The 25,721-nt window shown below is 43.2% G+C and overlaps 1 protein-coding gene across 1 annotated transcript in view; it reads left to right on the forward strand.

The window, feature by feature from the left end:
- Positions 1-7,549: 7,549 nt before the first annotated feature.
- Positions 7,550-25,721, forward strand: part of ZCCHC2 (zinc finger CCHC-type containing 2) — a 52,088-nt gene continuing 33,916 nt past the window's right edge. The window contains exons 1-2 of the mRNA XM_036244300.1: positions 7,550-8,858; positions 24,411-24,522. Coding sequence (XP_036100193.1) covers positions 7,935-8,858; positions 24,411-24,522 — 1,036 coding nt within the window. The 5' untranslated portion in view covers positions 7,550-7,934. The remainder of the gene's footprint in view (positions 8,859-24,410; positions 24,523-25,721) is intronic.

Genomic DNA, 25,721 nt, shown 5'->3' on the forward strand with positions numbered 1-25,721 from the left:
CCATTCCTTGGGCATGTTTCTGTCTGAGGATGACCTTGCTTGTATCTGGCTGTGTCCCAGGGTTCCTTCAGAACACAATGACAAACTGACTCTTGGGACACCTTCTGACTCTGCAAGCCATTCCGACTTGATTCTAACCAGCTTCATTCTCTAATTTTTTTGAAAGGCTAATATATTGAGGTAACAAATGCAGAAAACCAGTTCTCCATTAAGTGTCTATGTTCCTTTTACATATCTTATTATTCTATTTCATCTATAGTTTTAAGGGGACCTTGATTAATGTTATGACCCATTTATAAAACCAGTTAAACAATTTTAAATGTGTTAAACTACATTCATAAATGTAATATATTTTTCTTTCTTTATTTTTCTTTATTGATTTTTAGAGAGAGGAAGGAAGAAGGAGAAAGAGAGAGAGAGAGAGAGAGAGAGACATCAATAAGAGAGAACATTGATTGGCCACCTCCTGCATGCCCCGCACTGGGGATCAGGCCCACAACCTTTGCATGTGCCCTGACCGGGAATCGAACCGGTGACCTCTTGGTGCATGGGTTGACACTCAACCTTTGAGCCACACCGGCTGGGCCATTTAATTTTTTTATTTATCCTGTGTATGTGTATTTGTGATCTCTATTTTCTCACTTTATTTCCTACAGAAAGGTGAAGTAATGTTTGCCCATAAAATCTTCACCTAGATTTGCCTATTGTTAATATTTTGCCACATTTGCTTCATTTATCTATATATAATTTTTTTAAAAATCCTCATCCAAGGATATTTTTCTATTTATCTTCAGATAGAGTGGTAGGGAGGAAGAGAGAAAAACATCGACTTGAGAAGGACACATTGACTAGTTGCCTCCCGCATGACCTTGACCAGGGACAAACCACAACCTAGGTACGTGCCCTTTACCGGAATCAAACCTGCAACTCATTGGTCTGTGGGATGACACTCCAACCACTGAGCCAAACTGGCCAGGACTAGCTATATATAATTTTTAAATTCAAAAGTTATGACTATCATGACATTGTACCAGTTGAAAACAAGGGGATTTTTCTATAGAAACACAATGTTATTATGTTGTCCAAGAAAGTTAGCACTGATACAGTTACCATGTCTAATAAATCCATATTCAAATATACCTAATTATCCCCAAAATGTATTTTAGTTTTTTGTTTGTTTAACCCAGGATCTAATTATAGATTATGAATTACATTAGGTTGTCATTTCTCTTTAGTTTTCTTTAATCTAGAACAGTCCTCTGCCTTTGTTTGCCTATTCATGAGATTGATATTTTTGAAGATTGTCTCATAGAATGTTCCACAATCTAGATTTGTCTTATTTCCTGTAAATAGATTCAGTGTAAACATTTGGGCAAACATACGGCAAGTACTTCCGATGACGTCCATGACATGAGAAAGAATTTTAGATTGTCCTGTTATTGGTAATGCTAATTGTAACCACTTAGTTAAGGTGGTACCTATCAGATTTATCCATGTACCTCCCCTTTTAAAATTTTTTTTTTCTTTTATTGATTTTAGAGAGAGAGGAAGGGAGAGGGAGAGAGAGAAACATCGATGAGAGAGAACATCTACTGGCTGCCTCCTGCATGCCCCTCACTGGGGATTGGGCCACAACCTGGGCATGTGCCCTGACCGGGAATCAAACCTGCGACCTCTTGGTGCATAGGTCAATGCTCAACCACTGAGCCACACTGGCCAGGCTACCTGCCCCTTTTAATTAAGGTTTTATTTGGAAAACATGTGAATGTTACCCTTCCCAACAACTTTGCACTCAGTGGTGAAAATGCCTCAATCAATTATTACATTTGGTGGTTGATAAATTATTTTTCTTCTAAACTTTAGTTGGCATTCTTCTGTAAAGAACAACTTTTCCTGCATCCTTCTCTGCCCCTTTTTCTTTGAGAATCCCTATAAACTTGGATTATTTATTTATTTTTATTCACTGGTACCATCTTATTCTTTTTGGCACTCAAATTCTGCCAGATTTGGCCAGTGGGAACCCCTTCCTGTAGAGTTTATTGGCTTGTGTGTCCCTTGGGCAGATCTCATTCTTTCAGGATTCTGAACCAATTGGCAAGAAGTATGGGCTCTCCTGATTGGGTTACTGATCAAGATCTATCCACAGAGCTGGTGAAAGTATCCCCCAAGCCACAGAAGGTCTTTGAGACAAGGTTGGATACTTGAAAAAAAAAAAACCAGGCTTCTTCTATGAAGGCAAAGGGTAAGAGATGATGGATTTAAGCTGGGTTAACAATCAACAACTCCCCAATACGTTTGATGTAACCATGTACTTAAAGAACTATATGAATCCAGCAAATTCTATTCCAGAGAATACTGCTGAAGTAGTGATTATTTTTCTATCTAGCAAGCCAATCTTCCAGGGCTTCAATCCCACCCTTCCACAGGTCCCTAGGCCATGTAGTCTTTTGGGGGAGACAGCCCCCCTGCTTTGAAGAGTTGGGCAAAAGGTCTATTTGCTGACATCCCAGAGAACTAGGCAAATGCCTAATGTTATCCAGTTCCTCCATTTCTTTCTCTTTCTCTCTTTTTAATTTTGGAGAGAGGAAGGGAGAGTGAGATAGAAACATCATTGATAACCCGGGCATGTGTCCTGACTGGGAATCAAACTCACAACCTCTTGGTGAATGGCCTGATGCTCAACCACTGACCCACACCAGCCAGGCCAGTTCCTCCATTTCTAGCACAAGCCAGTAGCTTGAGGATTTTCCAAAGTAACCCACTTTAGAATCAAGTATTTTTCTGGCCAGGCTTCAAAGGTTTGTTGGATTTCAGGGTTTCTCCAAAAGTTTAGTGTACAAATGGGAGCACTTGGGCAGCCTGGACAATCTAAGTCCCTGAGAACCTTTTTAACAAAGGGGACCATAAAAAAGGCGGCATACGCCACAGTTGGACATGGATTCCCAGTTTATCAATGGAATATTGTTACAGCAACAATACTAATGACTTACATCTCAAATCTGTCTTGTAGGGTGTTTTTGTAAACTTACAAAAACTTAAAATTTTTTAAATATGCAGTTAATTTTTTCCTACAGCTGTGTATCAATGAATAATTTACCTGTATTGTTTGTAACACCTTTAGGCTAGCTTTTTAATTGTAATCTTCAAAAACAATTTAAGGGAGCATTTGAGATCTTGCTTTCTGGCAATTGTCAGTTTTGGCTCAAATAAATTCATAAAAATTCTCTAAAAAATAAAAATAAAAACAATTTCATATTTAATATCTCTTTTAAATGTATGATTTAACTAAACAAAAACATGTGATCCCACAAAACAAAATTTATTTTTGGGTACCTTAACCCCATGACAATTTAAATGATCAGAACTACAGATGGTAAGTATAATGACATCAGCCACATGTTGGTTGCTTCCCCATCATCATGTTTTCCTTCCTCCTTTCCAACAGCTCTTGATTTTTGGCAGAGGATCCACATGATTCTGAAGAAGCTGACTCCACTCTCTGGTTCCAGTGAGTTACCAGGAATGGGCATGTAACCTAAGCCAATTCAGTTAGAATGAATGTCAGGACTAGTCTGGGTTGGGACACATATATTTTATCTTCCCTGCTAGATATGAACAAGGATTCAGGTGACCCCAGAGGCTGTTGGCAGTTACTTTTGGTTCCTAGAGTATTATTCAATCATCTTTTTTTTCAACAAACATCTACTATGTTCCAGATATCAGAATATAAAATTGAGTAAGATATGATCACTGACATGAAGATCCTTATATTCTACTGGATCAAACAGACAGGGAGCTGTAATGGGAAAGGGAGCAAACAGGTCAACATTCACAAGAGACAAATTCTTGGTATGGATCAGGTTGGCTGCTGGAGGTATAAGTGGTTGTATCTGGGTATACTTTTATTGGAGCTGATATTATTATTAGTCTGCTCTGAACCATCCAATTAACTGTAGTTGCAGTGAACTGTCTTGCAGTAACTCAACAGCAAAAGGGAGAGTCTCCTCAATCCTTCATCGCTGGCTACTGTCTTACTCCAAGGTATAACCCTAACTTGAAAACGATCTTCTGGCTACATATAAATATTTGGATAGTAATTAATGTCAATAATAGCATCTTCATTGTTAAAGAGGCAGATAAGACAAAGTATATTGAATATGCATTAAATATCATCTAGGGACAAGAGGCAATAGTACTTTGTGTCTTTAAAGATGCCTTTTATGCCTTACTGGTGTGGCTCAGTATTTGAGCGTCCACCCATGCACCAAGGTCCCGGTTCGATTCCCACTCAGGGCACATGCCCAGGTTGTGGGCCCAATCCCCAGTGGGGGACATGCAGGAGACAGCCAATCAATGTTCTCTCTCATTGATGTTTCTTTCTCTCTCCCTTCCTCTCTCTCTAAATAAAAAGAAAAAAAAATGCCTTTTATGAAAGATTCACATACAAACATACACCCACCATTACCACAGTAACACCATCTGGCCCACTTGAATGATTAGACAGGTAATACATAGGCAGGCCTGGTTGGAGGAGTATCTCCTAGAGCATCTTACTAGAATCTTTTGGGTAGTTTTTCCCAACTAACCACGCCTACACCTTACCCTGGGATTTCCATCTGGGCCCCTCCCTGAAATAGTACATCACTCTTACTGAAGGTGTTCTCTCTCACTTATGTTAGGGTGGGAAAACCATTGAGGCCTAGTTTAGTGAGTTGTCGTTTGGAAAGAGGGCTCTGAAACAATGCACTGGAGGATAAAGCTCAAACTGTCTAGCTGATGGTTGATACCCAGAATCATACAATCATTATATGTGTCATATATGTGTAGGAGCTTTGGTCGCTGCATTTTTTAACCTTGGCCAAAGATAGTACAAAGTCATTATTATTGATTACAAAGCTGAATTCTGACATAACATTTATGGATCAAGTGTTATGGAGAGTAAGTTCATACGGATGGCTTCTTGCTGCCAAGGGAAATGTAAAGAATTTTTGTCTGGATCACATATAAAAATCACCTAAGCAATAAAATATTAGCTTACTGCACAAAATATCCCAGTCTAGACAGGTGACTTACTATGGACCTATGAATAGCTAGCAAGAGTCATATTATTGGTTGCCTAAAGTATTTTACCCTAAGCTTTATAAATGTGGGAAGAAGGGTAGAAGATAACAGGGCAGTTGAGGTTGACAGCAAAAAAAAGGGTAAGAATTGTTAAAAGTCTTTACAAAATTTTCTCCTGATTGTAAGGATTTCTATGTTACACCCAAAGAATGCAAGGAAATGGCGAATTACATTTAAGAATGGATTTCATATACAGGGTGGAGCAAAAGTAGGTTTACAGTTGTTTGGAAAATACAGTAATTAATAAATAAGACAAGAATAAACTCAGTTTCACTACTCACAACTGTAAACCTACTTTTGCCCCACCCTGTTTTGTGCTCATTTCAAAAGTGTTGAAAATAATTCTGTCACCCCGTTTTAACGACGAAACTGATTTAGGCTTCAGTTCAGCTTTTTATTAAATTATAAATTAGCTTCTTAGAGCATAAAGTTGTACAATTAGGAGGGCTCAACATAGGCTTTCCCACAATAGATGCCCCACATTTTAGAACAGCAACAATGGCCCTGGCCAGTTTGGCTCAGCGGTTAAAGCGTCGGCCTGCGGTCCGGAGAGACCCGGGTTCAGTTCCCGCTAAGGGCACGTACTTTGGTTGCAGTTTGTCCCTGGCCCTGGTTGGTCGTGGGGGTGGCAGCCACTCGATGTGTCCCTTCACGTCGATGTTTCTCTCTCTCTCTCCCTCCAACTCTATCTGTACAAAAAATGGAAAAATATCCTCGGGTGAGGATAGAACAGCAACAATGTGATTCTTATTTTTTTCACATAATCCTATTATGTAGCTGTAGTAGGGCTTCTTAATTTAAAAACATGAAGGGTGTTTCTAAACACCCAACATTTAAATATGCTTTCTTTATTGATTTTCAGAGAGAGAGCAAAAGAGAGAGAAACATCCACTGGCCGCCTCCTGCATGCCCCCCACTGGGGATTGGGCCCACAACCTGGGCATGTGCCCAGACTGGGAATCAAACTGGAGACCTCTTAGTGCATGAAAAACACACCATTTAAAATTAACCCTCAAAAGATCCACCTGGGTCTTAAAATTGTATACTATATGTCTTAAAGAAAAGAAAAAAAAAAGGCAATGCTAATGATACATTGTGGAGGCCTTTAAACTTTAAAACAGTAACAAAACTAGTTTTAAAAGTTTAAAGCCTGCCAAGATGGTAGCTTACCTTCCTTCGGTCAAAGGGAGTTCATAAGGGCACAGGGTTTTTAAAAGGGTGCAGGATTAAAAATGTCAGTGTTTTGCACAGAGTCCTTCCTTGGGCTCTGGCTGATGTGGCTCAGCTGGCTGGGCGTCCTCCTGTGCCCCAAAAGGTGGCTAGTTAGGTCAGGGCTGGCTGGGAGGAGGGGGAGGGCGCGTGCAGGAGGCAGCCCACAGTTGTTAACTCGTTTTGCTCTCACATTAATGTTTCTCTCTTCCTCTTGCTTTCTCTCTCTAAAAATCAATTTTAAAATATCTTAAAAAACAAAACAAAACCTACCCTGTTTGTCTCTTCTATAATAACCACATTCTCTGATTCCCTTTCAAAAATAAATAAGAAACGTTACTGGACAAATAAAATGATTCCCTAAAGATGGAAGGTGGGGGTGGGGTGGGGTGCTTCTGCGGCACTGCAGCGGGAAGAACTTCCAAAGAGCGTTTCCGACCGGAGGCAGCCGTTGAGCCGAGGGCGGCCGCACCAGTGCGTCTGTACCTCGCGCAGCAGCCGGGACCCCTGGCGCTGGGTCGCGTCTGCGCCCGGGCTCACGTCCCACCTCCGCACGCTGCAGCCCGCACTCGGCGTGGGCGCTCGCCCGCCATCGGGGTACGCGGGCCCCGCAACCGTCGGCCACCACCCTGCCCCCGCCCCAGGTCCGCGGTCCTCAACGGTCAACACAACCGATGCTGTGAAGTTGTGGGGGGAATCATCCCGCTGCTGACTTCCAGAAGGCCGGCCAGGCTGCAGAGGACGCAGAGCGCGGATGCGGGGGTCAGTGCGCCCACTTCAGAGGAAACCCGCTCCCGGGACGCGCTCCACGCCGCCGCGAAGGGAACACGCGGCGCAGGCGGAGGTGGGGCGGTGGCCCAAGCCCGGAGGCAGAGCAGGGGACTCAGGGGTCAAAAGCGGGGCTAGGGCCCGAGGAAAAGGTGGAATCTCCCACTTCCCTCCCCTCACGTGCGCCTCGCACATTCTTCGCAGCGCTCCGGCGCCCCTCGCCGCCGCGCCGCCGTCCCACCCGCCTCCGCCCGCCGGCTGCCACCACCAGACCTTAAGACCACGCGGAAGCTGCCGGAGGGAGGCGGCCGGGTATCGGCTGGGCGTGGCTTCCGAGAGAGAGACGGCCCCTGGGGGCGGGGAGATGCGCGCAACCGTCGGCTCGGGCCACTGATTGGCTGAGGTGCCTGCGCGGAGCCCGCAAGCGTCCCCAGTCGGACCGGCCGCTCCGCCTCTTCTCCCAGCTGCTGTGTCCGCAGCGGCTCGTGAGGGAACCGCTCCGGCGCTACCACACCCAGCACGGCGAGGACGACAGGACGGAGGGAGGTGGAGGCAGGACACGCTCGCTCCCACACGCACCGGGGCTCCCTCAGCTGGCGCGGAGTCCAGGGGGAGGAGCCGCCGCGGGCACGCCCCGCCTCCGGCCGGGGAAGACGACGCCTGCGACCTCGCCGGCCGGCCACCGCCCCCCTCGCCGGCGGAGACCCGCCCCTGACCCTCCCCCGGCGGCATGGAAGAGCCCTGCTCCTGAGGGCCGCGCCGCGCCTCGGCCCCCACCCTCCTCCTGGCCCCTCCCGCCCGTCCCAGCTCGCATGCCCGCGCCGCCCTAGCCGAGGATGCTGAGGATGAAGCTGCCGCTGAAGCCGACGCAGCCCGCGGAGCTGCCGCCCGAGGCCGAGGAGCCCGAGGCGGATGCGCGGCCGGGAGCGAAGGCGCCGCCGCGCCGCCGCCGCGACTGCCGCCCCCCGCCGCCGCCTCCGGCGGGCCCGCCGCGGGGCCCCCCGCCGCCGCCCCGGGGGCTCGGGCCGCCTGTTGCGGGCGGAGCGGCGGCGGCCGGCATGCCGGGCGGCGGGCCCGCGGCGGCGCTGCGCGAGCAGGAGCGGGTGTACGAGTGGTTCGGGCTGGTGCTGGACTCGGCGCAGCGCCTGGAGTTCATGTGCGGGCTGCTGGACCTGTGCAACCCGCTGGAGCTGCGCTTCCTGGGCTCGTGCCTGGAGGACCTGGCGCGCAAGGACTACCACTACCTGCGCGACTCGGAGGCCAAGGCCAACGGCCTCTCGGACCCGGGGCCCCTGGCTGACTTCCGAGAGCCCGCCGTGCGCTCGCGACTCATCGTCTACCTGGCGCTGCTGGGCTCGGAGAACCGTGAGGCCGCCGGCCGCCTGCACCGCCTCCTGCCCCAGGTGGACTCGGTGCTCAAGAGCCTGCACGCGGCCCGAGGCGAAGGCTCGCGGGGCGGCGCGGAGGACGAGCCCGGCGAGCACGGCTCGGACGGGGCCGGCGAAGAGGACGCCGAGAAGGACGGCTCCGGCCCGGAAGGCAGCGGCGCCGAGTCCCGGGCCGGCGATGGGCTGGGCTTCAGGGCCCAGGAGGAACTGTTGTTGCTCTTCACCATGGCTTCGCTGCACCCGGCGTTCTCCTTCCACCAGCGGGTCACCCTGCGGGAGCACCTGGAGCGGCTCCGCAGCGTGCTCGGCGGGGTCCCCGAGGACGCGGAGGTGGAGGTGGAGCGGTGCAACTTTGTCGGCCCCAGGGCCCAGGTAGGGCGCGAGCCTCCCAGCCCCCGCGGCAGTCACCGCCCCAGCAGCCTCCCCGGCCTGGCTTTGGGACACCATGTGGCCGAGTCTGACCCCGGCGCAGGTGGCTGGCAATCCCCACCCCGCGCACCCGGCCCTTAAGAGCTAATCTTCGTTTTGCTGGGCCGCCTCAGTTCACCCCCCCCCCCCAACACAGACCCCGCCATAACAGAATGCTCTAGAAGTCTCGTCGGTAACGGAGTTGCCACGGAAAACGTGGTGCTCTCAGCCCCGGCTCCCCTCTCGGATGAAGGGCCTCGGGATATTTTTGGCTTTCAGCATCTCGGGCCCTAGGTGCCGGGAAAGGCGAAGCGCTGGAGGAGCCGGTGTGTGGGCTGCAGTGTGGTCGAGGGCAGTGCCTTCCCTCCCTCGCTCTCAGGCACCCTGCTTGCACCTTGTAAAACGCTGCCTTACCCCTGGCCAAGTGTCAGTCCTAAGGTGCGCTCCCCGCGTGCTGCCGTCCTGGGCACAAAGGGGCTCTTTTAGCTCTGTGTTCCTGAATTACAAGGGGTCGGAAGGGCTTTTTGGCTTCTGTTCAAAGAACTTGATTTCCAGAAGGTATCTGAAGTGGAGACCTGCGAATTGACTCAAATTAGTTAAGTAGTAGCGCCGCTTGTCTGGGTTAGGGTGCTCCCCTAAAGTGGGCTGGTTATACCTTTACCTGTGGCATAACCTGCTTTCTAACCGGCTTGAGTCGTGCCTCCGGATGTGGGTCCAGGAATATTTGTTGGACCTTTACTATAGTCATAAATGTTTTTCTAAAAAGTCACTAAACACCAAAGTGTAGTAGAGCCACTTTTCTTAAACATTAAGGAAGATGACATTTTTATACATCCATGAAAGCAGTTTAATAATAATAATAGGCCCCATATAAAGTCCTTGAGCTTGACAATTTAATGGAGGAGATAGGAGCAGGTTTCAATTTGAGTAAAACATAAGTACAATAAGTTTATGTTGTGGTTCACACGAAATTAATATTTAAAAAGTATTAATTTGGATGCCTTTTCAACTTAGGCAGTTTCCAGGCTGGTATACTGGAGAAGGGGTTTTGCCCTCTCCCCCCTTGCCTCAAAGTTAATTTAACTCATATATCTGCTATCCAGTGTCCAGGAACTACAACTGGGCATTGTATTTATCTAGTGACTGTGTGGACTCAGTACCCATAGAATCAAGGAATTGGGGGGTGCTGAAGATATTTAGTGCTAATCCAGGCTGAGCCCTTCTTTTTATAATGAGGCGTCTGTGAAGTGACGAACTCAATTTTAGGATATAATATCAAACTCAGATGTAGTAATGTCTGTTTTTCTTGGCGAGCTTGAAATTTTATCTTACAATGCTTATTTACTAGTAGCATGCAACTGTATACTGATGGTAAAAACCCTTTCAATTCTTAAGCCTACTCACTAAAGGAATGCAGAAAAGTTCTTTATACACTGCCATTAAGTTTAGAAAAGAAAGCCTGCACTCAGGAGCAATACTTTTATGATTATTATTTTAATTTCTTGGTATAGCTTATATTGTAAAGATAACCTTAGATGAAAATGCAGCAGCAGAACCGTTTATATCATTACAACAAGGGTAACCGATTTCAGATTTAACTGCTAGGAGTCTTTTCCTTTAAATTTGCTTGTTATGCAAGTGTTGGAAGGCGTCTAGACCAGGAGGAGATGCGTGCAAACCAGAGTAATGAGATTTTTATCTTGACTGCAGTGTGTAGCCTTTTCCGGCATCCAGTGAGTGCTGGGAGGAGTGGAGAAAGTAAGGCTGGGCATGCTGCCATTAATTTCAGCACATCGTTACTTGTCCAGCAGTGCCCAGTGCTGTGGCCATGAGTTGAAGTGGGGGAACAACTCTTAGGGAATACATGTACTACAGGTGACGCTCCAAGGCTATTTCTAGATACTGGTGGTGTGTTCTACTTTTTTCCCCCTCTAGTAGTTGTTTACAGTTACCATAACAAGTCATTTGCGTCTCATTAAATTGTTATGAGCCCGCATTTTCTGCTTGTTAGCGTGGACTCCGGGTTCTCCAGCTTGGAATGCTCTGGCCTTGAAGACATTTCCGCTGCTGTAGCTCCCAAGCTGTCACTCCAGAAGCTGCTGATGGGGGTGGATTGCTTTCAACCCCTATTCGCTGTGGTCTGACCCAGCTGTTCTCGACTTTCCGCCAGTGCTTCCGGGGAGGGAGTGCTCACCTTGGTGTCTGCAGGGACACGATCGAGGCTTGCGTGTCCTTCGTGCGTCCGCGCCGCGGCTCGCCGGGGGCCTCGTGGTCACGCGCCGCGCGGACCCTCCGAGGGCGTTTGGGGGCCGGTCCTGCGGGGCTTCCCCCCCTCCCCCGCCCTGCAAGATGGCGGCCGCGCGCTGCCCACGTGACTGTTGCACCGGCCCCGCCTCCCAAAGGGCGGGCTGAGGGTGGCGCTCGCTCGGGGGTGTCCCCACTGTTGGGCAAGACCCAAGCTCGGCAGAGATGGACCACGTGGATGGTGTTCTCAGGGAATGCTTCGGAGAAATTCGTGTGGCAGCCTTTTATTGCCCCGGAAGTAACCTTTTAGACACATGTCTGTAACTTTTTAATTGCTTAGGAATCATTCTATCATAGATCAAGTAGAACTAATCTTTTAATTTTCTTTTGTATTAGAGTAAATGGACTAGCCCAGAATAGTGTTCCAGGCTCTTTCAAGACTTCCTTTCAGTGCCTAATATACAGCAGCTTCTCTTTAAAAACATTTTTTAAATACATGTTTATAGGTAGAACATATGTTTTAATGAGAATTTGCTATCAATGACATGCTTTCTAGTTGACCAGGCTCAACAATCGTTTAGTGACGACATGGTTACAGTGTTAATGGCTGAGGTGAATAGTCTGCAAACTTATCCACTAGAATATACTTAGCAGGTCGATTTAGGAAAATAGAGAAAGATTCAACCAGTATATTTCTAACTAACATTTCTAGAGTTTTCCTGTGATTTGGGTGATTTTAGAGTAAATGTTACATTGGCCTTTTGGAGACATGTGCATACATAAAGCTCCTGTTCTTCGTAATAGTAGTTGACTGCCAGCCACTTGCATAAAATTCAACAAACAGGCCGGTGGGCAGTAGTGAAAATACGTTAACCGTGTACGAGGAAATTAGGGTGATTAATGTAGTTACTTGAAAGTTACAGACTGCATATATAGCATAACTGGAAAGGCCTGGTTTTAAAAATGGTCCCTTGTTTTTAGGAACCCAAACTATAAATGATGTGTTAGCAATAGTAACATAACTGCATAAATATTTTAGAAGGTAATAGTTTTGTTGCTTTTTCATTAAAAAGAGAAAAGACAGCCATGCTTGCTTTCTTTGAATGCCTAAAGACACTCTTTTGCTGTACATGAAAATGAATATTATAGTTGTGGAAACTTAGCCCCTAATTAGCGACACAAAGATGAAAAAAGCGTAGTGGTTAGTGGTTAAGATCCTTAGTGAGGCTGCTGTGTTTCTCTTGAGATTGCGTTTTCAGTCTCCTCAAAATTTAGTTGCTTGGCAAATAGTACTAATGTTCGAATTAAAGGTGGAAACTGATCATCCTGTGTCTTAGTGTTATGTGAATTCGCAAAACAATTGAACTCACAAAAATTAAGTGGCTGTGGGTCCTTTACTTACAGAAATCAATGGAGTTACTAAAAAAGAAAACTGCATAATCGTTACTTTCTCATAGTATAGGTTAATTAGCTACTTGTACTCGACAAAGCAAGTACCTCAACTCATTTTAATAATACAGATCATGTATTAGTAATGTTGGGGCTCAAAAAAGAAAATTTTCAGAGTGTATATGTGGCATCCAGAACCCTAGAGACACAGACCACCTACTTAAAATGAGAAGGGAGAGTTAGTGGTTAGAATTTCAGTTGTTATTGTATTAGGCACTGAAAATATGCTTCCTAAAAATGATTTTTAAAAAGACTACTTTTAAAGCTCACAGTTAATAAATACCATTAATTTGTTGGCCACTGCTGGAAGATTTTATAGTGAATAGTCTCACTGGGCATTGGCCCCATCTGAGAAGGCTTTCTTCACTGCTGCAGAAGGAATAGTAACAGTGCTTACATTAGGATTGTTGGGATTAAATTAATAAGTACCTGTAGAAGAATGCCTGGCTCAGGATCTTCAAAAATGTTAGCAATTATAGGTCAAAGTTAAGCCTTGTTTGGAAGGTGGTAGAAGAGTGGGTACAGCATCTCACAGATTGAGAGCGGGATCAGAGCTGGTTAGCTGTGTCCTTTATGGGAAATTTTAGGTTGGTTTGGCTGCAGCAAAGAAAGCACTTAAGTTATAACTGCCTTTTGGAAAAGGCTTTTAGAATATCAGAATTAAGTGGTGATTATTTTAGTAATAAGTGGGAGCTATTGGGTATCCTACCCCAGTTATGCTTTTCTGTGCAATGGTTTTCTTAGGTAAGGAGAACTAGGGGAAGTCACATTTATACACCTCAGTAGGAGAAGAGTATGTGGAGATGGACAGGAAGCTAGTTCTTTTTCTGAAATTAACCAGTGTAGTTTATATACTTTTTGAAAACTACTTTTTGTGATATTTTGTGGGGAGAGGGGACAGGAAGTGTGTGTATCAAAGGACTTGAGTGATAGCTATGTTTAGTAGATCACTAGACTTGGAAGCTTAATTCTAGCTCTGCCACTAGCCCTTTGATATTAACCAGACACTTCCATCCCTGTGCAGTAGTCTTATCTGTAAAATGGCTTTTGAGGTTGTCATGATTGAATTAATGAGATAAGGTACAAAATAATTCACATACTATCTTGAGTACAAGTTCTCTGTTGAGAATGATGCCCAATGCTTTTTTCTTTGCCATTAAGACGCAGTCATCCAGATTATTGCATCAGTTGTTTTCAGGAGTGGGTTTTTCCCCCACTCAATAAAAGTCCATATGGTGTAGTATTTTCTGTATTGTTCTCTATTACCACAACTCTAAATTGATTGATGTTCAGGAAGGGTGGGTAATTGACAAGGTAGTTATTGAGACATTTATTTGGGGCAGTTATTTATTTATTTTTATCCTTACTCGAGGACATTTTTCCATTTTTTGTTCAGACAGAGTGGGAGGGAGAGAGAGGAAGAGAGAGAGAGAAACATCGACGTGAAAGGGACACATCGAGTGGCTGCCACCCTCACGACCAACCAGGGCCGGGGACAAACTGCAATTGAGGTACGTGCCCTTAGCGGGAACCGAACCCGGGTCTCTCTGGACTGCAGGCCGATGCTGTAACCCCTGGCCAATACTTACATTGTAAAGATCTGTTATGCTACAGATAGAAGAAGCCCAAAGGAAAAGAAGAAAAAAGCCCAGCATTTCTCTGAGTCACAAATCATTAAAGTACATATTCTCCTCATACTGGAGTTGGGAGTGGGAATGGAGAAAATACACGTTTTTAATTTGGATTATCATTTACCATGCAACCATATGTATTTAGATCTTTGTCCAGTTTTTACATTTAGCTACAAAACTATTCTATAATTTAAAGCTATTTTGCAATTGTGTTAAGTTACATAACTTTTTGTTAGTTTATAAGCACAGACTAGAATCCATGGATAATTAAGAAACATTTTTATATATTTTTTATAGATGTTATTAAATTGATTGATTTTTAAGCTTATTTATTTATTTATTTATTTTTTAATCCTCACTGGAGGACATTTTTCCATTCTTTGTTCAGATAGAGCGGGAGGGAAGGAGGGAGGGGGGGAGAGAGAGAGAGAGAGAGAGAGAAACATCGACATGAAAGGTACACATCCAGGAGTCGCCACCCGCACGACCCAACCGGGGCCAGAGACAAATTGCAACCGAGGTACATGCCCTTAGTGGGAACCGAACCCGGGTCTCTCCGGACCACAGGCAATGCTCTAACCGCTGAGCCAAACCGGCCAGGGCGATTTTTAAGCTTATTTAATATTATATCCTTCCTGGAGAAATACTAAGCAGTATTTTTTTTTTTTTTTTTTTTTAAAGAGAAGCAAGAGGCCTGCAATCCCCTCAAAGCAGATGAGCTTCATTTTTACAGACTCTATTTTACATTATGGAGGACCTTGTGTAACAGCACTCCTTTTACTCACAGAGAATGCTTTGTCACAAAGGCCTCTTTCATCCGGACTATGTAAACAGTCACTCTAGAAGGGAAGTGCCTAATCGGGTGTTTATATTACAGGTGGCAGAGGGACTGGGCACTCAGTAGTCCCATTTCCTTCTGTTCTTCCTATGCTCCAGGGAACATGTGGCCTTTAATTCCCTTCTGAATGCCTTAGCGCATTAGAAGGGTTTTATGTTCATTCAAGAAATAATTTATTTGAGGTCAGATTATGTTCTGAAAAGGTCACTTTGGCAAGTTTAGTCTTTCTAGGTTTCAGACTGCCTCGTATAAAATAGGGATATCATCACATTTATTGTATACATAACTGCTGTGAAGATGAGCATGTATATGAAAACACTTGGTAATGTGTGTGTGTGTATAATTGATTGCTCAAAGAGTGACTATAGCAAAATTTGGTTACAGTGGGTGAACAGAAATATAGAAGTTTGAAGAGAATAATAAGGGTTGGGTTCAGCAGGCCTTGAAGGTCAAGTGAAAGAGAAGTTGCCACAACAGGTTGCAGTGGGAGCCAGTAAAATTTGTGTGTGTGCACCCCTGTCTGCCTGAAATACCCATTGTCACTTTAAACTTAATGTGTATGAAAAGAATGCATTATTGATTAAAAAAAATCTTCCACAGTCATCCAGTTTTCTCAATACTGCCATTATACTTCTAGTCACTCTCGGATTTGCTTGATAACCTTAAATCCTGGCCTCCCCTCATATCCTGAATCTACCTTTTCCTCATCTTTGCTGACACCATTTCTTTTGGGGACTTCACACCTGGACTTTCACAGTCATCTCCTAACTGGCTCCTCTGCTTTCAGCCTTCCCATCTGATATCTATTGGATACTGCTGCCAGATACATCCTACTAAAGCAATACTAATATCACGTTTTCTTGCAGTGACAACTGGAGCCTGGCTACTGATGAGTCTCTGGATCAAAATCTCTTCCTTCCACAGTTTTTTAATACATCCTACCAAGGCTGGCTCATGCCATCTCCTTTCTTGCATAATGTTCTCTGGAGTCATCCTTGTGCTGGTCTTCTCTTAAGATTCTTCGCCACCTGTGAATTCCAGTAGCACACGTGTTGTGTGTTATAGTTTTGGTATAATTCTTTGAATTATTTTTAATATAAAATTGACCTTTCCTTCTCGATTTTAAGTTCCCCAAAGGCTCAGGCATCACATTTTTGTCGACACATATAAGTGCTCAAAAATTTCTATGCATAGGCTTTTCACATATATCTCTGAAAGTACCAGTATGATAAATTGCTTTAAAACAAAATGCATTGGGAGTGATTTTTTTGGTCTTATATTGGATTATACTTATCAGATATTTTTACTTAAACATGTTTTACTAAACATATTTGTAGCTATATAGCATAAGCACAACTGTTTTGGAAATACTAAAAGGAATTGTTTCTTTAGGTAAAGAGCATGGAACAGTATAGATTTGAACAGAATCTGCAATAGGTGAATGCTAAATACTTGTGTATATTGATTACTCTCCCCAAATCAGACCTTTTGTGCTCCCTAAGTTACCTAAGCTTTGGAGGGGGCGCATAAATTGGTGCATATCTGTGGGTGATGTTTTGATAGGATGGAAAAGGTCATAAATTATAAGCTCTTTTCTTATTATGTGGGTAGTTATATGTAGTTGTCTGGTGTTGATCTCCAATTTATGATTTGCTTGGAGGCCATAGTAGTCAGATGTGGAATTGAGATTGTACTTTGCTTATGATCAGAATGTTAAAAACGTACTTTGGTTGCTGAGTGAGCAATCTAAAATCTAAGAGTTGGTGGAATTTTTATGTTTCTTGTTAGGAATTTCTAAATTGGGATAGTAAAGACATATACCTTTCCTGCAGTATAATTGATTTTTGTTTTGGATATCAAATGATTGAAATTCACTAGGTTAGTGTGCTTAGATGGGGACAGCATGGTTACATGTGAATAAAATGCTGTAGCATTTGGAGAGTACTTCTTGAGAACTAGGTCATCATACTTATAAAGAAGTTGCTGGATGAGAGAACGGTGTTGAGTGGTTTTGTTAATTTGGGGAAGGTGCCTCTTTTAACAGGTGGCATCAAGCACAAGTCCTAATGCAGTGTTTCCCTACACTGTAATACTTACCAACCTATAAACCATTTTCTGTCAAGGATCCTTCTAAACCTTATAAACTTCAATTTCTACGTGGTACCAGGAATATTTCTCTAGTAAGGGTGAAAGTTATGGCTCTGCTGCAGGAGCCAGAAGTTCCAATAGTGCCCTTGGTTGTCAAGCTTCTGAGCCCAGGGCTCACTTCCTACCAAGGATCCTTTCTGGTCCCCTTGCTCTCATCTCCTGTGAGGTAGAGCTGTGAAGGAGAGGGCAGATAGGTCATATGTAAGCTAGGAAGCAGAGACACACCCTCTCTTGATCCTCTTGTACTCTAGTTCATGGGTGTGTTTTTTTCACTTCACCCAAAAACGTCCTGATAAAGTGGGGATTTAAAGATTTTTGGAGCCTGTTAGCCCAGGGATGTAGCAATTTTTGGTAACCTCCTAGTTCTAGGGTAAAAGAAACGAGTTTCTCCCTTCTGTGGTAGGAGAACAGAAGGTTGGTAAGGAAGCACACATGCTAGTGCTAACGAGGAGGGATGACCTCAGCTTTGGTCTAGGCAGGTAGCCATTACCACTCCCCCTTTGCATTCTAGACCTTTGTAGTTTTGTGGTCCAATGATGTGTATTTTTCACCAGTCCACCTGTCAATTACAGATGGCGCTGTTCAGGTTGAAATATAAACAGCAAAGCCACTTCTTGGGTAAAAACTGTTACCCTCACCCTGGCCTGTTTGGCTTAGCTGTTGGAGTATCTGCCACTGACTGAAGGGTCGCGGGTTCGATTCCTGGTCAAGGACACATACCTGGGTTGCAGGTTTGATCCCCGGGTGCAGTTGACATGGATGTTTCTCTCTCTGTCTCTTTGTCTCCCTCTGTGTGTGTGTCTCTCTTTCTCCCTCTCTCCCTCCCTCCTCTTCACTCTATCTAAAAATCAATGGAAAAGTATGCTCAGGTGAGGATTAACAACAAAAGAACTACAGCCCTCACTTCTCTTTTCTCTACTTCTCTCTTCCTCCTAGGCTTCTGTTATTAGCATTCTTTTGCTGATCTTCCCTAATTGTTTATTCTACAAGTTCATTTCTCTAGACAAGGCAGTGATGTGACAGTTTTAATTTGTAATAAATTCTTAGAGTTCCCAGAATACATAGAAAGTTATAGTAATGAATCTCCCTTTCCCATCTTGTTCTGCCCACCCTGTTCCAGTTCCTCCATCCCCCCACCCCCCATACACACAGATAACCACTGTTCAAAAATGTCACGTTAAGAACAGCTCACATAGCTGCTATGGCAGTGGCCTGGTCTGGCTAGTGGGCTGTGATGGGGAAGAATATATACATGGATTCAGTAAATTGTCTGGCCCTTTGCCTCACGTTCAGTAGTTAGAGTGCATTTAGCCATGCTTTTTTTTTTTTTAAATCCTCACCCAAGGACATTTTTTTGCATTTATCTTGAGATGGGGGTGGGGGGGGGAACATTGATGTGAGAGAGACATATTGAATGGTTGCCACCCACACAACCCCAAACGGGGCCAGGGACAAACTGCAACTGAGGTACATGCCGTTAGCAGGAACCGAACCTGGACCTCTCTGGTCCGCGGGCTGACTCTAACCGCTGAGCAAAACCGGCCAGGGCTAGCCATGCTTTTTAAGAGAGTTCTGCCACATTGGTCTTGTTGAATTGCCTTATCTCCACATTTCTGGTTAAACTGAACAAGAAGTTGCATAGGAAAGGCATCCACGATCATCCCTAAATCTGTATCATGCTATTCCTTAGCTGTTGATTCATTGGTCCCCCTTCCCTCTGAATGGTTGTGTTACTTGGTTGTTTGAGCACAATTTTAAGACGTTTATCAGCCATATTTCTTCTCACACCAGAACTTGCCTTTCATCAGATGCTATAGGTGAGTCCCAGCATTACTTTGGGTTGGGTTGTGCTATTTCACTGAGTAGAGATGAGACAAATGTCTGCCTTCTCTACTATATCCTCTCCATTAAAGAGGCAGGCAGTAAGTAATTCTTAAATTCTCCCTAAAGTCTTCCCTCTTCTTCCACCAAAATGGATACAATTTGACATCTCAGTAATGTTTCTAATAATGAGTCATTTTCTAACATTCAACAAAAGACTTTCTATGACTCTTGCTTAAATAATAGCATATGCTTTGGTTTTGGCACTGGTTATTCAAGTAATAGAATTTAAAATCTTCAACTGTGTTAACAAGTTACCTCAAAATTTGGTGGCTTAAACCAACAACCACTTTAGTATTATTTCTCAAAGTTCTGTGTGCCAGGAATTTGGACAGGTAACTAATGGTGAGAGCCATTTATCTCTGGGATGTCTGGAGACACAGCTGGAGATTGGGGGTGCTTTCTCCCTCCCCTATGTGTGGTCTCTAGCATGGCAGCCTTGGGGGCATTGCATTTCTTGCATGGTGGCTCCAGACTCCAAGAGCAACTGTTCCAAGGGGCCCAGACTGCAAGGCTTCTTATGACCTACCCTCAGCAATCCCGGAATATGCCTTCCATCACTGTGCATTGGTCAGCAAATCTCTAAAGCCAGCCCAGGTCCACTGGTTGGAGAATTAAACCCACCTTTCAGTGGGAGGAGTATCCACGTATGTTTGGCTAGCTTTAATCTACCTCAAATACTTAATAGGATGTTGTTGTTACATGCTAATCTTAACATTCTTATTTGATGCATGTAAAAAGTTGTGAAATTAGTAAATTCAGTAAAAAAAAAAAAAACTCAGAAACTCATAAGTTTTGCTTTTTTAATATAGAGAATAGTTCGGCTGGTGTAGCTCAGTGGTTGAGCATTGAACCATGCACCAAGAGGTCACCGGTTCAATTCCTAGTCAGGACACATGCCCAGGTTGTGGGCCATGCAGGAGGCAGCCAATTGATGTTCTCTCTCATCAATGTTTCTATCTCTCTCTCCCTCTCATTTCCTCTCCCTCTCTCTCTCAAATCAATAAAGGGAAAAAAAAGAGAATATAAGTGGTATAAAACTTACAGTCTGCATCAAAGGACTAGAGGAAATATGGAGAACATTGTTAGATGAGCTAAAATAAACTCCATGTATAGTTAGACCTTTGCTAGAGTTAAATGAGGTTAATGTGACTGACCTTGGTTCTCATAGTATGTTTTCAAAGAAGAGTCTTTTTAGGGCTGTCTAGCCACTTGACTATTCCACAAACTTTTCCACATTTAAGAAATCTCAAGTATGTAATTGTGATGGATCTTCATGTGTAAAAAAGTAAATCTGAGTAATCTCTGGAATGAGCAAGATATCTAGCTCACCTGTGTATGACACCTGGATTTGAGCTCTCAGGGGAGGCTTGCCATAGGACTGAAGAAGTTTTGCTCAAGTGAGTTATAGACAGGAGAAGCACATACTAATGTTCTCCATGTCTTTGTATGTATTTTTGCAGGCTTAGAATTTTTTTAACTTTGTTGTGTTAATCCAAGCAGAGAAACATTCTCCACTTTTCATTTGGTTCTACACTTTCTAGCTGGTCTTGGTAAATGCCAATTCTGGCATACCGTTCTGTATTGCATTTGCACAGAAATCTGAACGTAATAGAGAACATGGGTATAATTCCTCTCTATACGATCCCATTAAATAAACCATTCTCTCATTTTATGGTGCCCCTCACCCTACTTAAAGTAGAGACAAGCATGTGTAACACATGGAAAGAGGAGACCGCAGAACTGACCATTCACTGTTGGGACCAGTAATCTCCATGATTCTGATCTCTAGCTCATGAGGCCTTAAATTTTTATTAAAATTAATAAAATTTAAAATTTTAGAAATAGTTTCTAAATGTAGTATAGATGATTTTAGAGCATTGCTGAGAGTTGCGGTGGAAACAACTTAGGTATTTCATGGGTTGATGAACTTAGGTCCTTGAATAGAATCAAACTACATTTTCTCCCTAGCTTATTAAACCTGGAGGCTTTTTCTCGGTTGCTAAATTGTGTTCTTAAAGTAACTACATATTTTTAAAGTGTGATTTTGATTATGAAGCAAACCACTTTCTCATGGTTACTTCAATATAATATTTGTGGAGGTGGTATGATAAAATTTAAAATTTTTTTATTTTTTATTGTGGGAAAATGTATATGACAAAATTTGTCATTTTAACCCTTTTTGATTGTATAATTTAGTGGTATTAAGTACATTCACATTGTTGTGCAACCATCACCACCATCCATCTCCAAAACTTTTCTTTTTCTTATCCTCACCCGAAGACATTTTTCCATATTTTGCTCAGGTAGAGTGGGAGGGAGAGAGAGGAACAGAGAGAGAGAGAGAAAAACATCGATGTGAAAGGGACACATTGAGTGGCTGCCACCCGCACAACCGACCAGGGCCGGGGACAAACTGCAACCGAGGTACGCGCCCTTAGCGGAACCGAACCCAGGTCTCTCTGGACCGCAGGCCGACGCTCTAACCGCTGAGCCAAACTGGCCAGGGCTCCAAAACTTTTCTTTTATCCCAACTGAACCTATATAAATATTAAGCCAAGTACCCCTCATTCTACTTTTTTTTTTTTTTCTTCATTGATTTTTAGGGGGAGAGGAAGGGACAGAGAGAGAGAAACATCAATAAGAGAGAACATCGATTGGCCGCTTCCTGCATGCCCCCCGCTGGGGATTTGACCACAACCTGGACATGTGCCCTGACTGGGAATCGAACCGGTGACCTCTTGGTGCATGGGTTGACACTCAACCATTGAGCCACACCGGCTGGGCCATTCTACTTTCTCTGTGAACTAGGTGCCTTATATAAGAGGAATCATATAATATTTGTCCTCCTGTGTCTGGCTCATTTCACTTAGCATGATGTCCTCAAGGTTCATCCCTCTTGTAGCATTTGTCAGAATTTTATTTTTAAGGGTAATATTTAATTGTATGTATACACACACACACACACACCACGTTTTGTTTATCAATTTGTTTATTCATTGATGGATGTTTGAGTTGTTTCTACCTGTTGGCTATTGTGAATAATGCTATGTACATTGGAGTACAAGTTATCTGTTCTAGTCTCAGTTCTTCTGGGTATACGCATAGAAGTGGAATTGCTGGATCATATGGTAATTCTATGTTTAATTTTGTTTTCTTTATTGATTTTTTTAGAGAGAGAGGAAGGGAGAGGGAGAAACAGATAGAGACATTGATGAGAGAGAACATCAATTGGCTGCCTCCTGCATTCCCTGACTGGGGATCAGGCCCACAACCTGGGCATGTGCCCTGACCGGGAATCGAACTGGTGACCTCTTGGTGCATGGGTCGATGCTCAACCACTGAGCCACACCGGCTGGGCTCTATGTTTAATTTTTTTGAAGAACTGTTCTACTGTCTTCCATAGTGGCTGCACTATTTTACATTCCCACCTGCAATGCACAAGGGTTTCAGTTTTTCCACATTTTCACCAGTACTTGTTTTCTGGTTTTGGATAATAGCCATCCCAGTGGGTGTGAAGTGGTATCTCCTTGTGGTTTTAATTTTTTCATTCCCCTGTTGAAAACTCTTAGGGTTTGCATATTTTACATTTATTTATATTTGAAGGTATGTGTGATTTAAAATCTATGAACTACATATAAGCATGGTAGAAAAATATTTTATAGGAAATGGTTGACCTAGTCAACTAAACTTCATCCAGTTAACACAAGTATTTGAAAAGATACAGTGCTGGATTTATATTGATTTTTAAAGTACTAATAGCACCGTTAGGCCAATGTGGTTTTATTACTTTGTAGTAAATTATTTGGATTAGGATATACATTGATTGTGTTATCATTAGAAGAATTCCTATATCCAACTTTTAAAAATCATTAATGATGGAAAGTGGTGAATGCCATTATGCTAAATGTTTTAGAAGTTGGATGTGGACTTAAGAGGTCTGTGCTCTCCTTCTCATTAAGTGGTTCTGTGTAGACAGTCTTTATTTCCTTGGGTTTCTGGAGGAAGACAAACTAGTGTGTAAAGCTGAAGCTTAGCTCCCCAGTATCGAATGTGATACTTTATTCCCAGAAATAGAACTGTCAGCTGGCAACTCATACTCATTGTCAGGCCGGGATGCATAATCAGACTGCAGAACCAAATACTTAAATTAGGGTTCTTAGGAAATTTAGCTGTTCTGTTTGCTTCATTTCTTTACACAATTTTAAAACATGAATGTATACTATTTATTGCAAATTTGTAAAATTGTAATGCAGGAAACTGAGGTGATTTTAGTTTGAATAGTGTTTTAAGATTCTGAACAGGAAGGCGGATATGGTGTGAGTTTTGATAAAAAACCATTTTTTTGGCTTAACTAATGTGTTATAGTAACTGTCTACACATGACAGTGCTTTGAGTCTGGAGAGCTGTGTCTACATTGATATGCTCTCGATTCCTTCAAGCAGCAGTTCTCCTAGGAGTAAAACACCCCAGTTCACTAATGATTGGCTAAGCAAACTCATTAGATTTAGAGCACCCAGTTACTACAAGGTGGTTTAACAACAGTAATAAACTCACTGTTCAAAGATTGGGCATGTATTGATGATACCTTTGTGTAAGTTTTTCCTTACAAAGCATCTTGTTAGACTGTCACTAAAACCAAGTAATGAATAAACATTGCATAATAATTAATGTCAAAAATACCAATGTCCTTATGTAGGGGGAATTAGCATAAAGGGTACCATCTTTTATTTATGTTGCTTTGAATCTGGTTCACTTTGGTATAGAATTGACAGACACCATTGGCAATTCTGAATAATAATATGAGCATGTCCCAAGAAAAGTGGGACAGTGAATAAATGATAGAATATTGCTATTGAATAAAGGTAGATATTGATACTTCTTTTCCTTGCTGCTGTGACACTTTGCACCTTTCTGCCCTTACTTTGTAATAACCTATTTGATCTCTAAAAATTGCTACTAAAATGGTTGCTATTAAAAGTATAAGACTTTAGCCCTGGCCGGTTTGACTCAGTGGTTAGAGTATCGCCTGCGATCTGGAGAGACCCGGGTTCGGTTCCTGCTAAGGGCACGTGCCTCGGTTGCAGTTTGTCCCGGCCCTGGTTGGGTCGTGTGGGCAGCAACCACTTGATGTGTCCCTTTCATGTCGATGTTTCTCTCTCTCTCTCCCTCCCACTCTATCTGAACAAAATACCAAAAAATATCCTCGGGTGAGGATTAAAAAAAATTTTTTTTAAATAAAATAAAGTATAAGACTTTCATCTGGTTTATTTTTGTGGAATGTACTCTTCTTAGTCACTAACATGTGCCCCTTTTCTGCTCTAGAATGACTCTACTCATGGTGATTACGGGCAAAGTAACGAGGCCGGTTTAATAGAACAAGCCCCAATACCTCATGACGGACTTACTGTGGCACCTCATAGAACCCAGCGAGAAGGTATGCTGTATCTTTTGCTGACTTAAAGTATCTCTAAGTGGAAAGATTGCAGAGTGCTATTTACATTGGTTCACTCTAACTCTTCTGTCTCCTTTCTGGGGTAGAGAAATCCTGCTGGTCCTAAGTGTAGCTCAAATGCCAGTCCTTCCACTAGTCTGAGTCTGCGTCTGGGCTCCTGCTCCTCAGCACCGGCCCAGTGTGGCATGTGCTTACTTGGCTCTGCTTTGAAGTCAGTTGTCTTAAATCTGGTTGCAAATCTCTGGAGGGCAAATATCTTAGCATATTCCCAGAAGTATTTACTATATGACTTTATCTGTAGGATGTGTTCAGTGTTTACTGAAAAAACAAATTTTACAGATTTTCGCTGTGAGAGAGAGATGAAATTTCTTACAAGTCCATTCTTCTTGCAGTAATGCAGTTTTTAAAAGAGTTGGGGATGAGGGAATGAAAAGACATTGCTGTGTGGAAAAAATGAGTTTAGACATTCTCTTAGCATTTAGGGGGAGTCCGTTACCTGTGATGAGGGAAAAATAGAAATGGAAGTGCAGACTGCCATGTGGCAGCCTTGGAAGAGGGAAGGAATAAGACGCATCGCCAGTTATCACTGCTTTGAATTGATGTTATTTTGTCTGTTTTTAGTCCCAATAATAATCCTTTTGGTGCAGTACATTTTACATAAGTACCATTTTACATAAGATATAAGGTATGAATGTTTAATGTTTTAAAAAATCTTTACATTTCTAATTAGGACTGTCAAACTCCTTGAATCATAGACTATCCAAAATCACCGAACATGGGAATCACCTAAAGCGGAGTTTGGTTTTATAACTGAGGTCCTTTAAAAAAATTAGAACAAAATGCTAACAATTAAGGTGGTACTATAGATCATTTTTCTTGTATTCTTAATTTTAAAACAAATCTTTATAATATATGCTTTCTAGTTTTAATTTATGAAGGTTGGAGGATGACCTCCCATTATCAGCCATTCCTCACCACATAACTCTTTTGTCCTCTTGTCTTGATTTGATAGATCACGGCAGGTATAACTTGAAATCAAGGCTGAAGACGTAGCCATGCTCCATAATGCCCTAGTTTCCCTTTCCCGTAGCCCACCAATTTGCAGAAGTAGAGCTGCTTTATATTTCTGAACGTAGATTAGTTCAGATGGCTCTTATTTAATAGCATCATCCTTTACATAA

The sequence above is a fragment of the Molossus molossus genome, unplaced genomic scaffold, assembly GCF_014108415.1.
Source record: "Molossus molossus isolate mMolMol1 unplaced genomic scaffold, mMolMol1.p scaffold_m16_p_6, whole genome shotgun sequence".
Taxonomy (NCBI): Eukaryota; Metazoa; Chordata; class Mammalia; order Chiroptera; family Molossidae; genus Molossus; species Molossus molossus.